Here is a 14425-nt window from a genome sequence, read left to right on the forward strand (position 1 = left end):
CCAGGGCTGTGGCCTGATGCCCGTGAAGCTTAAGTCCAGGCCTGGCTCAGAGGAAACCCCCAGGAAGGAGGAAATGAGCAGTGCAGATGGGTCAAAAGAAAGTGATTCCATGAAATCCCAGCCCCTGGGAGACAGCAGAGCACTGCAAGCTCTCTCCTCGAGCCCTTTCCACAAATCCAGTGAAGCAGAGGCCAGGTTCTGCTGCTCAGCCTAACTCTGTTACACAAGGGTGCACGAAGGCATCTGTTTGGTGTGGGATTTCCAAACAAGGAGGCACAAGAACTGATTGGTTCTTGCAGTAGAAATATGACTTGGTAACACACACATCATTTGAAACTCAGAGTCACTTGGAACCAAAATGGCAAGAGTCTATTCTCACACTGCTCAGAGCAGACACAGGGAAAGCACCCTCCTGCCAACAGCACCATTTAAAACAACCCAAAGCACTCTTGGAGATGCTGCCTCAGAAATACACCTACGGGTCTTGATAAAGACCATCCATCTCGGGTGGTCAACTCCCTGGGCTGCCCGGCCTCCTTCCCACCACACCAGTGAACTGTACTTACACCATGACAGCACACTCGGCAGCACTCTGGGCATGCTGCCTCAGACACAGAACCGTGATGCCGTTGCCCTGGATGCCCCAGGAAGCCCCCAGGTGTGCCCCAGCCATCCCTTGCAATAACTTTGGGGATTCAGATTGGTCGTGATTATAGTAGCTGCCCAGATTTGAGAGCTGTTACCTCCACGACTGCGAAGCCTTTGATGGGGCGAGCCGTGAGAGGCTGGTTGTCCAGGGATGTGACTGCGTACATGGAGCCCATGTCCGACACCGAGGCTGTCTCTGCGTTGTCCAGTGGCTCCCCCAGGCTCCCTAGGCTTCCAAGGCTGCCGGTGCTGCACAGAGAAATGTCCAGGCTCTCCTGGCTGGATACCACGTGGGGCTCCACCAGGCCAGGCGGGATAGGCAGCTCGAGGCCCGAGGGCAGTGGGTCCACAGAGAGGTCGCCGACCGTCTGCGAGATGCCCTGGGAGCTGCAAATGGAGGCCTGGCTGGTGGAGGCGGATGCGCTGATGCTCATGGCAGGGGTCAGGCTGCTGGATGTGCTGACCTCCAGACTGTCTGTGCCAGGGAAGCCGAGTGTCTTCTCCGGCTCAGCTTTCCTGTCACCGCCCTCTGCCTTGTCTTTTGGCTTCTTGGGGTCTTCTTCCTGCAGGGGAATGTAGATCTCATCTTTGAAGACCCCACCATGGGCATTGCAGGCCTTGCGGATGGCCCCTCTGACGATGCCCTCGTCCAGGTGGGTGGGGATTCCGGAGATCACCAGCAAGCGGCTGTGGGCAGTGGGGCCCACCAGGGCCTGGCAGGCGTCGGCAATGGCGTCGCTGGTCACGCCCAGCCCCTGCGGGTCCTTCTTGGTGAGGTGCCGGAGGATGATGAGCAAGGTCAGCGCTCGGTGGAACCACAGCATGTCCTCAGGCTTGCTGCCCCCGATGCTGAGCAGGGTGGGGTCGGATTCCATCGAGTGGGAGGACGAGCGTTTCCCGGATGATGATGCCTTTTCCCGTTTCATCTTGACTTTTTTTCTTTTGGACAAGAGGCTGGGGCTCTGGGGCGTCTGTCCTGGAGAGGATGATGAGGAGGAAGATGAGTCACTGAGGTTTGGGGTGGTCGTTGAGGTCACCCCACTGGCTGTGACACTCATGTTGGTTGGCAGGGTCACTTCGGCGACTGCCAGGCAGCCTTCCATCAGTGCGTGGAAATACGTGGAGAACCTGCCCTGGTCGGCAGCCACCACTGCCCCAGAGGCCCCGCAGGTGCTGCCTGAGACCCAGCTCTGTGTCTCCTCGTCGTACAGCTTGTGGAGCTCTGACTGCAGGGCCATCAGCATGGCCAGGCAGGGGTTCAGCTGGAGGGCGATGGAGGAGGACAGGCCAGCGGGGTGCTTCCTCTGCTCTAGGGCATGCACGGTGCGCAGCAGCTCTGCCAGGAGATGGAACACTTGCTCCTTCACGCAGGCCGCCATGTCTGTGGTCCACAGGAAGTTTCCTGAGGCAAAAACAAAGTGATAAAAATAGTGGTCACTCAGCGTTTATTACGTGCCAAGCACTGTTCTAGGCGCTTAACCCTCACAATAACCCTGTGAGATTGGTACTTCGTTATTCATCCGTATTTTACAGATGACAAGACACAGGTTCAAAGAGCTGGAGGACTGGCCCAAGGTCATACAGCTACCGGAGGGAGAGCTGGGATTCAAGTCTGCGCAGCCTGGCCCTGGAGGCTGTGGTCTTGCCCCTGTGCCAGTGACAGCATACTAGCCTGCTTCCATGGCGCAGACAAAGAAATCGTTATTTTCTTCCTCAGAAGACTATCAAGCAAATTGGTGGTAAATCACTAGAACAGAGTTTCCTGAAGTGTGGGATGCTTACTATGGGGGGCACGCAATCCAATTTCATCAAATAGCAGAGAAACACACTGAAAACGTACTCTTTATTCCACTCCTCTTTTCAGTCCTGATTTGTCGACAAGAAAGGCTCACTTCGGGGCTGGTATAGTCTTCAACAGCTTTGTAATACTTGCTAATCTCCATTTTTGACAGAGCCTAGGACAGAGACTCAGAGCCTCTGACAGGCTCAATTCAGCCTTTAGCTAATATTCTGTAACAGTGCTTGTTTTCCTGGTATTTATTTTTCATAGTTATCTTCTCATTCTGGCAAACTTACAATAGTGATGCAAATTTCCCTCTAAAACTAAATTTAAATTTAAAAAAAAAGAGGAAGGAGTTGATTGCAATAAAAATATTAAACAAGTAAGTGCTAAGGGGCATGATTCGTGGGCATGGCAGAAATCACAAGTTTGAGAATTTCTATCTAGAACACAAGATGGGGCACACATTTGTACCAAGGTTCCCCTTCCTACCAGACATTTCTCTTACATTCGCCTACTCAGGTTACCTGGAACTAAAAGGAAGTAGAAAAGCTCTTACTAAGTGAGAAGGTATTAGGGATCATAGACTTTAAGGAGGCCCATGTTCCTTAAAGCATCTGAGCCCTCACCCCCAAGACAGCAAGCTGCAGCTTGTTACATCCAGATGGGTCTTGTATAAGGTCAAGATCACCGGACAGAGCCTGAAGAGCTAGGTCTGGCTAACTTACTGAGAGCCTCCAGTTAGGTCCAGCACCTACCAGTAAGGAGGCTAAGCTTCCTGCTCCCCAGTGGTGACGCTGTTTGATTGGAAATAAACGTGTGATTGTCATGGGACATGGACTCTCACAGAGCCTTTCAAAGAAGACAATTGCCACTGTCCCACTCTACCCTGGTCCTGGTGCTCTTGCACCTCCCTCTATTGTCTGACACTTTGTATGAGAGAATTCTCCACCGAAACTGTAAATGGTGCCCTAGGACCTGAGACTGGCCTTAGCCATCTTGTTTCCACAGCTCTGTTTTAAAGAATTTGAATTAGTTGCCAACATTTAAAAATTATAGGATTCACAATCCGTAAATTTCTGGCTTTTCAGAGTCTGGATTTCTGCCTTTTCTTGGGGGGAAAAAAAAAATTTGGCAGGATGAGGCCATATTCTCACACAGCAATGGGCAGGAGGGGCCCAGGGGCTACCTGACAGGGTGTGTGCCTTTCAGGTCACTGACGTCCCCTTCCCCACCCTCATTTCTTTGTTTTCTTTACCTGCCTGACCCTGAGAGCATTTGCGTTTGCAACTTTTTTTAAAATGGTGGCAAAATTTACATTGTAATCACCTTTTCCCTCCAGCATTTGTTTCAAAATTTTTTTGTTTTTAAAAAAAATTCAAACAGACAGAAAAGTTGAGACAATCATACAGTAAATACCTACATACCTACTGCCCAGATTCTCCCATGAACGTCTGGCTGTACTGCTGTTTCACACAGCTACCCATCTACCCATCTCTCCAGTCATCCATCTGTTCATCTCAGCTTTTGATTATTTCAAAAAATGTTGCAGGCATCACTTAAGCACGTCAGCAGTCATATCATGAATTAGAGTTCAATATTGATTTCAATTTTTTTTGTGGTAAATTTATGTGTGGTGAACTGCACAAACCTCAAGTTTACAATCCCATGAGTTTTGACAAACGTACTCTCTTCCGAACTATTCAGGAGCTATGTAGTCACAATGCTTGGTTTTGGACCACAGTTCACTTCTATGCCATGCTACACCCCTCAAGTTACAGTAATGGCATACATTTATTTTTTTTAAGTAAAAAGTATGATAAAATTAATCTTCTTTTCATGATAATGGAACTACCCTGCAAATCATGTCTTTGGAAGTCTAAACCTCACCTTAAAATCGATTCCCCAAGCTCATTTCAAACGACAACGGGTTCAGGTTGCAGCTGCCTGGGCAAGTGTGGCCCACTCCCAGCCCCATTTGCCAAACTCCTCAGGTCCTGTGACAGCCACCCAGCCCCCTTATCTTGAGGGGAAGGTAAGCCTCACCTAGTAGCTCTACTACTTGCAGGAGAACGGATGTCGGAATGGTGTCAGGTTCATCTTCACACTTCCCTTCGCCATCCTCTGATCGCCAGGACAGCAGCTGCTCTGCAAAGGCCATGGCCAGTGGGAACTCCAGGGGCAGAGAATGCAATACCAGCACAGCTCCGGGAGGAGGAGACACCCCTAGAAGAAGCGCCAGGAGGAATCACCTGAGAAAATGGCCTGCCAGGTGCGTGGCCGAAACAGGGCCAGAAAATCTGCTCGAGTGGGAGGAAATGTAACTCCCAACGCTTCAGACAAGTCAGCGGCCAGGTAGGGAGGCAGGATATCCCTCTGAGAGGCCCACTTACTGGGATGGCAACGGGACAATAGCAGTGGGAACAGGGAAGGGTGAGCATTCCTCAAGCAGGAAGACATCAACCAACCTTCTGATCCAGACTGGGAATCCCATCGGAGTACTCCAAGCTCTTTTATACACCTGCTATCCCAAAGGCCATTAAGCTTAGACTAGGCTTATAGAGTGGACCAGCAAGGTGCCCGCAAGATGAAGGCACTTCCAAGGCTTTGTGTTTTGATTCTTTTTTATTACCTTCTGCCATTGCCATGGTTTAAGTCTGACCGAAAACGCCAACAGTGAGAGGAAAAAGGTCGCCTGGGCCCTGTCCACCTCACGTCCTGCACTGCCTCCAACCCCATCACACTGATCATCACGGGTCTTTGGAAGATCAGGAGGTACCATCTGGCCCATCTACACTTTGGGGTGACAATTAGGGAATGACAGGTAAGATGGAGAACCTCTGTTTTTAATAGTTTAAAACCTGAGCTAGCATAGGCAAATTATTATATTCATCTATCCTAGAGCAACTGAGGAAGTAGAGCCTAATAAAAAGGGATCAGAAAGATACGTAGCAATAACCAAATCACCAAGAAATACCCTTTTGTTTTATTCCCAAAATATGCAACGTCTAATGAACTGGGGCCATGGAAAAGCCGAAGTCCATTTCTGGGGCTGAGAGTTCAAATATACTTTATAACAGTCTCTAGGAAACATGCCTCAGTCTTGTACACTTATACACTACTGGTGTGAATGTAAAATGGTACAACCACTTTGGAAGCTGATTTGGCACTTCCTTAAAAGGCTAGAAATAGAACTACCGTACGATCCAGCAACCCCACTCCTTGGCATATATCCTAGAGAAATAAGAGCCTCCACACAAACAGATATATGCACGCTCATGTTCATTGCACCACTGTTTACAACAGCAAAAAGATGGAATCAGTCAAGGTGCCCATCGACAGATGAATGGATAAATAAGTTATGGTATATTCACACAATGGAATACTACACAATGATAAAGAACAACGATGAATGGGTGAAACATCTCATAACATGGAAGAATCTGGAAGGCATTATGCTGAGTGAAATTAGCCAGTTGCAAAAGGACAAATGCTGTATGAGACCACTATTATAAGAACCCAAGAAATAGTTTAAACACAGAATATTCTTTGATGGTTACGAGGGTAAGGAGGGAGGAAGTGGGGTATTCACTAATTAGAGAGTAGACAAGAACTATTTTAGGTGAAGGGAAAGACAACACACAATACAGGAGAGGTTAGCATGACTGGATTAAACCAAAGCAAAGAATACAACTGAACACTTCAAAGGCCACAGTAGCAGGGCAGGGGTCTGGGGACCATGGTTTCAGGGGACATCTAGGTCAACTGGCATAATAAAATCTATTAAGAAAACATTCTGCATCCCACTTTGGTGAGTGGAGTCTGGGGTCTTAAATGCTAGCAAGCGGCCATCTAAGATGCATCAATTGGTCTCGGCCCACCTGGAGAGAAGGAGAATGAAGAACACCAAAGACACAAGGTAATTATGAGCCCAAGAGGCAGAAAGGGCCACATAAATCAGAGAATACATCTTCCGGAGACCAGAAGAACTAGAGGGTGTCTGGCTACAACCGATGACTGCCCAGACAGGGAACACAACAGAGGATCCCTGATGGAGCAGGAGAACAGTGGGATGCAGACCTCAAATTCTTGTAAAAAGACCAGACTTAATGGTCTGACTGAGACTAGAAGCACCCCGGAGGTCATGGTTTCCAGACCTCTGTTAGCCCAAGACTGGAACCATTCCCAAAGCCAGTTCTTTAGACCGGCATCGGACTAGACTATAAGACAGAAAATGATACCGGTGAGAAGCGAGTTTCTTGGCTCAAGTAGACACATGAGACTATGTGGGCAGCTCCTGTCTGGAGGCGAGATGAGAAAGCAGAGGGGGACAGAAGCTGGCTGAATGGACACGGAGAACACAGGGTGGAGAGGAGGAGTATGCTGTCTCATTAGGGGGAGAGCAACTGGGAGTACCTAGCAAGGTATATATAAGTATGAGAGACTGACTTGATTTGTAAACTTTCACTTAGAGCATAATTAGAAAAAAAAAAAAAAGCCTCAGTCTTGAGGTGACCAAAGAAGAGCAAGGGAGCCTGTGACCAGGTTTTAATTTCCTCTCTGAGTCTACTCAGAAGTGGAGTCAGCTGGCCCTGGTGTAAAGGGGATAGGCATGCCAGCTGAAGCCATTATCTCAATCTAAAATACGTAGGCTTCATAAAGGATGCCAGGGAAAAGCAGACAAAGCAGCCTCCCAGCCCATCCATGCAGCTTCCTTCACCACAATAGCCATTCACGGTGGCCAGTGCCCCAGGGAGCCACATTACACATCAGAGAATTCAGTTTTAATGAGAACTCGGCAAAGGAGCTGGGTTATTACAGCTAAATGAAGAGGCTGCTCTGTTCAGATCATTCTGTATGGTATGCATCCCAAAGCACATCTGTGAACAGAAAGGAAATCCCCACTGAAATCTGGGCAGCACCCGCCAGGCCTTTCCCAGGCAGGAAAACTGGTCTTTTCATCTATGGCCTTGGAAATACACCGCCCAAGCAGTCCTAGTCTTTAAAAAAAAAAAAAAAATTTTTTTTTTTTTTAGTCTTTACCAATGGGAAATCAGGCCTTGGCAAGGTATAAGGTATTTTCTTTCTCCAAGAAGAAGGAAAGAAGAGAATGATCTCCCACTGTTCTATTTATCACCATGGGTTCATTAAGAGATTTACCCAGTTTGATGTGGACCTTGTCTGTGGAGAGGATCACAGAAGGGTACTGGTTCGTGGTGGGTGGAGGCGTGAGCCCGGTGTTGGCTGGAGATGCATCCCGCGGGTAGCAGACGGCCTCGATGAGGTTCAGCTGGCCATTGCGCTTCACTTTGTGGCCCAGGCCGTACACGAGCACCCGTGCCCAGGGCGCCTTGTACAGGGAGGAGCTGAGGAGGAGGGCTCAGTGTTAACAGAGTCGAGCCACGCACACCCGGGAGAGTCAACACGTGCTTTTTGATGAGAAAGAAGTTTAATGAGAACTGGGCATAAATCATTTCTACTTCATTTTAGAACTCCTTTAGGTCGCTTTTTTCAGAGTAATTTCCAAAACATGCAAATGTGTGAAGAAGTACAAATGATTTTAAAATGTCGTTGTTGTGGTGTGCCGTCCAGTCGATTCCGACTCATAGCAGCCATATAGGACAGAGTAGAACTGACCCATAGGGTTTCCTAGGCTGTAATCTTAATGGGCACAAACTGCCAGGTCTTTTCTCTTGTGGAGCAGCTGGTGGGTTTGAACCACCAACGTTTCGGTTGGCAGCCAAGTGCTTAACAATTGTGCCACCAGGGATCCTTTTTAAAATACAGTGGACATTTAATAATAAAAACCAATTTCAGTCTCTTCCTTTGCCAATTTCAGCAGAATCCATTTTACTTCTCTTTCCCCATCACCCGCTTCTTGAGAGTGGGCCACTTACTCTTTGCGGAATCCAGACTGACTTTCTTTACAAGACACGACGACAAAAGCTGCCCCAGGGAAATTAACGTCCATATTAACTTTGGACTCAGAAATTGGGAATTCTTCAGAGGGGAACTGCTCCGGTGCTGTCTGCAAAGAAAAAAAAAAGTGAGACATTTAATACGGAAAGCCATGGGCTAAACACCAAAGAGAGCATTTCATTTTCTCATCTCACAGAGCGAGAGAAAACAGCCAGAGCACCCACTGTAAGAGGTTCAGAAGGACAAAAGAGCACTCCAGGAGGACGACAACACCAGATGGGACAAGGCAGAAAAGCTTCTGAGGAAGGAAATCAATGGCGGTGGGGGCTTGGGGAAGGAAGGAATGTGATATCTAGCAAGACAACAAGACTTCCAATTAAAACCCATCCCCAGAGTTGAGGGATGTTAGTGCTTTAGACGTTTACCTGCAGGAAAGAGCAGATCTGCCTGGTCAGCTCCAGCAGGCTCTCCTCGCCCTGGTGCAGGGTGCGCGTGATGGCCACGCTGAGCCACTCCCGCACCGTCTGGGAGTTGCCCTGGTAAAAGAGGTCTGTGGCTGAGCAGTTCTGGGAGCGGATGCAGTGCTGCAAAGACTGCGCCAGGAGGATCGAGCTGGAGCTGATGGTGCCGTCTGCAGGCAGGGAAGAAAACACCAAGTTTTACAAGGACCAAAGCAGCCAGCGGTGATGAAATCCTAAGTAACAAAAACTTAGTAACATGCCAGAGACAACGGACATTACCAATGGACCCTCCGGGGGGGATTCTGATCAACGGTTTTTAACTTTTATTTTCTTTTTAAAAGCAGCAAAACGACTTCTTAAAGTAAAATCTTAAGTCGAAGCCCCGAGTCTCTTAAACAGACGAAAGTGGGGTCAGCTGCTTGGATTTCGGGGCTGCCCCGGCCACCCTGAGGCGGCACCAAGGAGCTGCGAGGGCACCCTGGGGCAGCGGGGCTGCCCGGGCCACCCTGAGGCGGCACCAAGGAGCTGCGAGGGCACCCTGGGGCAGCGGGGCTGCCCGGGCCACCCTGAGGCGGCACCAAGGAGCTGCGAGGGCACCCTGGGGCAGCGGGGCTGCCCGGGCCACCCTGAGGCGGCACCAAGGAGCTGCGAAGGCACCCTGGGGCAGCGGGGCTGCCCCGGCCACCCTGAGGCGGCACCAAGGAGCTGCGAGGGCACCCTGGGGCAGCGGGGCTGCCCGGGTCACCCTGAGGCGGCACCAAGGAGCTGCGAGGGCACCCTGGGGCAGCGGGGCTGCCCGGGCCACCCTGAGGCGGCACCAAGGAGCTGCGAGGGCACCTTGGGGCAGCAGGACTGCCCCGGCCGCCCTGAGGCAGCACCAAGGAGCTGCGAGGGCACCTTGGGGCAGCGTTTGTAGAGCAACGTGTTGGATGATCACGGCAAAGCTCTTTGTGCAAACACTTCAAATCTCTCGCAGGCACGTATCTAAGCCTCTCAGTTCTCGCGATGAGCTAGCAGACCCCAAGCGCTGAAATGACCAGTGGAGAGATAGCACATGCGTGTACACACGTACAGACAGGCGTGTACGCGTGCACTGCCCGGGACTCCACGGCTTCTGGCTGGAAGGCAACTGCCGCAAATGTAGGATGCGCTCAGAGTGCTGCCTGCCCCACCCCTGCTCCCATCGCAGTGGCTGGCAGACCCCGGGGAGCAGGCTGGAGGCTGAGTGGCAGAGGGATGCAGGAGGCGCCTCTCAGTCTTGAACTGCGCTGAGGGCTGTGCCTACCAGGGGAGCAAACACAACGCACTGACCCTCACCCCCAAGAGCCCCCAAGTTCACCACATGGGCACAAGGTGGCCCATTAAAACAGCTCTACCTGAAGCCTCGATGATCTAATGGGTCTGCTTTGGAGATGTCTGATAGCAGGAGTTTTACTTTCTTTACAACGCCAAATACAATGTCTGTGGCAAGGGCGCAGGAACTGTTTTCATAAATAATATGTAATTTCCCTTGAGTCACAATTCATTTGGGAAGCTCAATGAATGCTTAAAAGACTGATGACTAAAATGAGTAACACACTTAACATTTTTCAAAGAGGGAGAGAGATTGGCTAAGGCAATCCCAGTGTGTCAGTGGAGTTTATGTATAGCAGCCTAAAGGTACTGTGCTCAAAGCCCCTCTGTAGGTGGAGAGTGGGTGAACTCAGCACAGATCAGGCCTGGCTCAGTCTCAGGGGTATTCTACCCTGAGGCTGATTTCTGCGGTGACTATAGCAAAGCCTTGTTTACCTGGGAGGGGAGGAGCGAGGAGCTGATTGGACAGCAGCTGCAGGTGCTCCAGGGTAATGTCTCTGATGGCAGGGATGTGGAAGAGGCGGGTAAACAAGTGAGGCAGCTTGGGAGCGAAGATGTTGAGCAGGGCCATGCGGCAGTAGAGCCTAGCCAGTGCAGCCTCGCATCGGAGCAGCTCTCTGCAAGGGAAAAGGCTGGTGGGAGGCACCCACGTGGGTACCCGGCCCCACACCTGGGATAGACCGCAGGGTTCTGAGGGGCAAGGGCCACACCTCAGGCTTCTCTTCTGGCTCCATGTTCTGGACCCCAAGTGAGTTTTTTTTTTTTTTTTAAGTCACATTTAGTTATGTTTTTTCCCCAACTCAAAAATCCCTGTGGAAAGAGAAAAAAACTTGTACACTAATGTTCATAGCAGCATTATTCACAACTCAAGTGTCCATCCACAGATGAATGGAGAAACAAAATGTGGTCCATCCTTACAATGGAATATCACTTAGCCATACAAATGAATGAGATTTTCATACATGCTACAACATGGACAGACCTTGGAAACATTACGCTAAGTGAAAGAAGCCAGATACAGAAGACCACATGCTGTATGACTCTGTTTACATGCAAGGTCCACAACAGCAAATCCACAGAGACCCAAAATACACTGCAGGTTGCCTAGGGCTGGGGCACTGGGGAGAAATGGAGAGTGATCGAAAGGCCAGCACCGCTGAAGGACGATGGAGAAGCAGACAGAGGCCAGATCACACAAGGGCTCTGAGCTAGGCTAAGGGTTTGAACTCTATTCCCAGGGCCATGGAAAACCACTGGGAAGGTTTGATTCAGAGGAATGAAATGAATGATCCAGTTTATGTTGGTATTAAGATCACTCTGCTGTTGTGAGGAGAAGAGAGTTGAGGGAAGCAAGGAGTGGTGGAAATGGAGAGAAGAGGACAGATTGGGAGTACGTGGGGATGGATGAGGAGGAAAAAGGAGGACTCAGGATAATCTCTGGATAAATGGTGGTGTTCCTCACAGATATGGGGAAGAGAGTGAAGGAGGAGGAGGTTCTGAGGAAAAACCCAGAATTCCACTTCACGTACTGTATTTTCAGGTGTTTATTAAATTACCCTTTCCTCTTCTACTTGAGAACTGACTCTGGATTAACCTGCTTCTAGCTCTCTTCCCTGGAAACCTGACAAAGAAAGAACGTCAGCAGCATTACTAGGCACACTGCTTATGGGAGACGTGACCCGGATTGGCAAGCTGCATCTGGACTGGGGGGACTTGAAAGAGGAACATTCTTGGCGGGAAGCCACAGTTTCGAGGCTTCCCAGAGTGCGGTGACTGTGATAACTGGCGTGTCTCTTGCCAGAATCCCTGGAAGCTATGCCTGTGGAGTTGTTACTAGAGATACTGGCTCCTGTTTGGGACATGGGGCTGCTCAGCCACCATGTGAACCCTGTTGTGTGAAGTCTCCCTCATGCTTGAACTGCTTCTTGGGGAGAGGGTGAGAGACTAGCTCCTCAACTTCTGTGTGGACAGTTGTGAAGACTCCTGCTGAAGAAACCTGCACGATGTTGCCCAGGGGCACACCATCCTTCCCATCCTGTCTCTTTCTAAGTGAAGCTAACACCAACTTGGGCTACTTTGATCTTGCAAATATGACTGTCTGCCTGAACTTGAGATCACCAAAACTGGGCCATGCAATATCCGAGTAGAGATGTCAAGGAGGCAGTAGGACACACATATCTCAAGTTCCAGTGAGAGGTCAAAGCTGGAGACATACTCAAGTGAATAAGTGGTTCAAAATTGATAATCTAATGAGAGACTGTGGTGACTAATGGGTGAGTAGCATAAAAAATAGTTTACAGAAACCTTTTATCAGAGAACTCCATTTATTATTATATTTTCCTCTGAATTGCTGCAAGAGTTTTTAAGACCAAAGGAAACAATTCACTGGGGAATCAGTAAGGATACACATGAGGGATTTTTGCTAGAACTTTAGGTTTTGAACCACTGGGGGCAGACATGTGCCGTTAGCATCTTCTGTTCCCACACAGAACCCCATCTGGTGCAAACTAGCAAATTTTAGTTGTTACCAAGCCAGTTAGCTTAACAGAGAGTGTAGCTGGCTGCTCACATGGCTCCTGGGCCTCCTCTTATCATCTCTTCTTGATTCAGTTTACTTCTATAACTTTTCTACACTCTTGAAATGCCAGCCACCCTCAGTCCCCCACACTCAGCAGAGAATGCATGCGACATAAGCCAGGGGATACTGGATCCCCTAACTTTTCTTCCCACCTCCACCCATTTGGCTGTTATCTTTACTAGCTGCCTTTTCTCCCTTTAACTCTTAGCTTTGAAGGAGAAGCCTCTTGTCTTTTTGTCAAGGACAAATGGTACATATGGTAGGATATGATGGGTGGATTTCCTCAGCCCATTAGTAAGAAGGCTCACTTTTACCTGTGAATTTGAAGGTTGGTATTGTCCAGTGTGACCAGCCCGTTGGTGGCAGTCCTCCGGTAGCCGGCTGGGGGCCTTTCCAGCATATCAATAGGATACCAGTATCGGACCAGCACACCTTCACTTCGGAGGTACGTTTCCACCTGCACCAATTCATTTACCTACAACAGTGAGAGAAAATATCTTTTTGTTTTTCTCAGCATTGACTTTGTTTTCCAAGCTAAAAAAAATTAACAAATATACATTAGAAATTATATACATATATAAATTAATATATATAATTTTTTAAATTGTATGCTTTTAACCTGCAATTTCACGGCCATTTCAAAATAAATGAATTAAAAAGGAATTCACAATACATTTCTGAAGCACATACTACAAGGTAAATTTACACTATATAGTTTTCTGAATAAATAAAAAATAATAAACATTAAGAAGCATGGAGATTTTAATAAATTCTTAGATACAAATGTGAGTTAATTAATCAGTTACAAAAAATCACTTCAATTAAAATAGAAAAAGAGAAGTACAGGCTATGACCAGCAACTACTGCAGTAACCACTAGTTTCTTGCCATCGATTGAGCCTAAAAGTTCAAAGACATTTGGTTAGTATTTACAATGGGTTTTTGGGTTTCCATACCAGACAGTGAATTTTAGCTGTTACGATAAATGAAAGACCTCCAACGTCATCATGAGTAAACAATTCAAGGAGAACAGTGCTGTATTTTGGCACGCGTTGCTGCCAGGTAAATTTACGTTGTTTTTATGTCGTCCTTTTTTGAAAGAAGGGAGCCTGTCTGATGGCTCTATTTTATTGCTGGGAAAATAAGAAGTTTAAGTTCACGCCTCTATGCACTCTGGATCCAAATGCCAATGTAATTTTTACTAAGGGATTATTTTTTAAAAGGAAATCAAATTACTTGAGGAATAACTGAATTATTTAACAAAGTTTCTGTTTTACCTTCACGCAGTTCCATTACTGAAAAATATTGTGAGTAACGTATTTTCTGATTGCTAGGGTTAGAAGTTTGTACTGCAGGGCAGTGGGCGGCTGACCGTATTACTGATGGCACTTTCTATTTGATAGTTCACCTCAGTCAACCATAAAACAATGGCCCCTCTAAAAATATTTAATGATTTCTGGTAACATGGAATCCACTGAAGATGTTAGTTTTTAAAAGGTAGATTTCAAAGCATTATCTGTATTTCTAGAAAGAAACCAAAGCCTAGATCTAGGTAGTGAGAGATGACTGTTAGGTCTAATCCATGTATTATTTCATCAGCTCTTCTGGCATGGTAACTTCTTAAAGGCAAGAATGTACATGCAGCCTCAGGATCATGCAGTCATAGTTTTCAAACAAGACCCTTTTG

General features: G+C 48.1%; 1 protein-coding gene across 6 annotated transcripts in view; it reads right to left on the bottom strand.

The window, feature by feature from the left end:
- HECTD4 (HECT domain E3 ubiquitin protein ligase 4) overlaps positions 1–14425 on the bottom strand; it is a 180015-nt gene that overhangs the window by 19339 nt on the left and 146251 nt on the right. For all 6 annotated transcript variants that reach the window (XM_049866988.1, XM_049866986.1, XM_049866987.1 and 3 more), the window contains exons 55-61: positions 13054–13214; positions 10597–10778; positions 8773–8978; positions 8326–8456; positions 7589–7794; positions 4475–4654; positions 744–2050 (exon numbers count right to left, since the gene is read on the bottom strand). In XM_049866988.1, the coding sequence (XP_049722945.1) occupies positions 744–2050; positions 4475–4654; positions 7589–7794; positions 8326–8456; positions 8773–8978; positions 10597–10778; positions 13054–13214 (2373 nt within the window). The remainder of the gene's footprint in view (positions 1–743; positions 2051–4474; positions 4655–7588; positions 7795–8325; positions 8457–8772; positions 8979–10596; positions 10779–13053; positions 13215–14425) is intronic.

The sequence above is a fragment of the Elephas maximus genome, chromosome 22 (assembly GCF_024166365.1).
Source record: "Elephas maximus indicus isolate mEleMax1 chromosome 22, mEleMax1 primary haplotype, whole genome shotgun sequence".
Lineage (NCBI taxonomy): Eukaryota > Metazoa > Chordata > Mammalia > Proboscidea > Elephantidae > Elephas > Elephas maximus.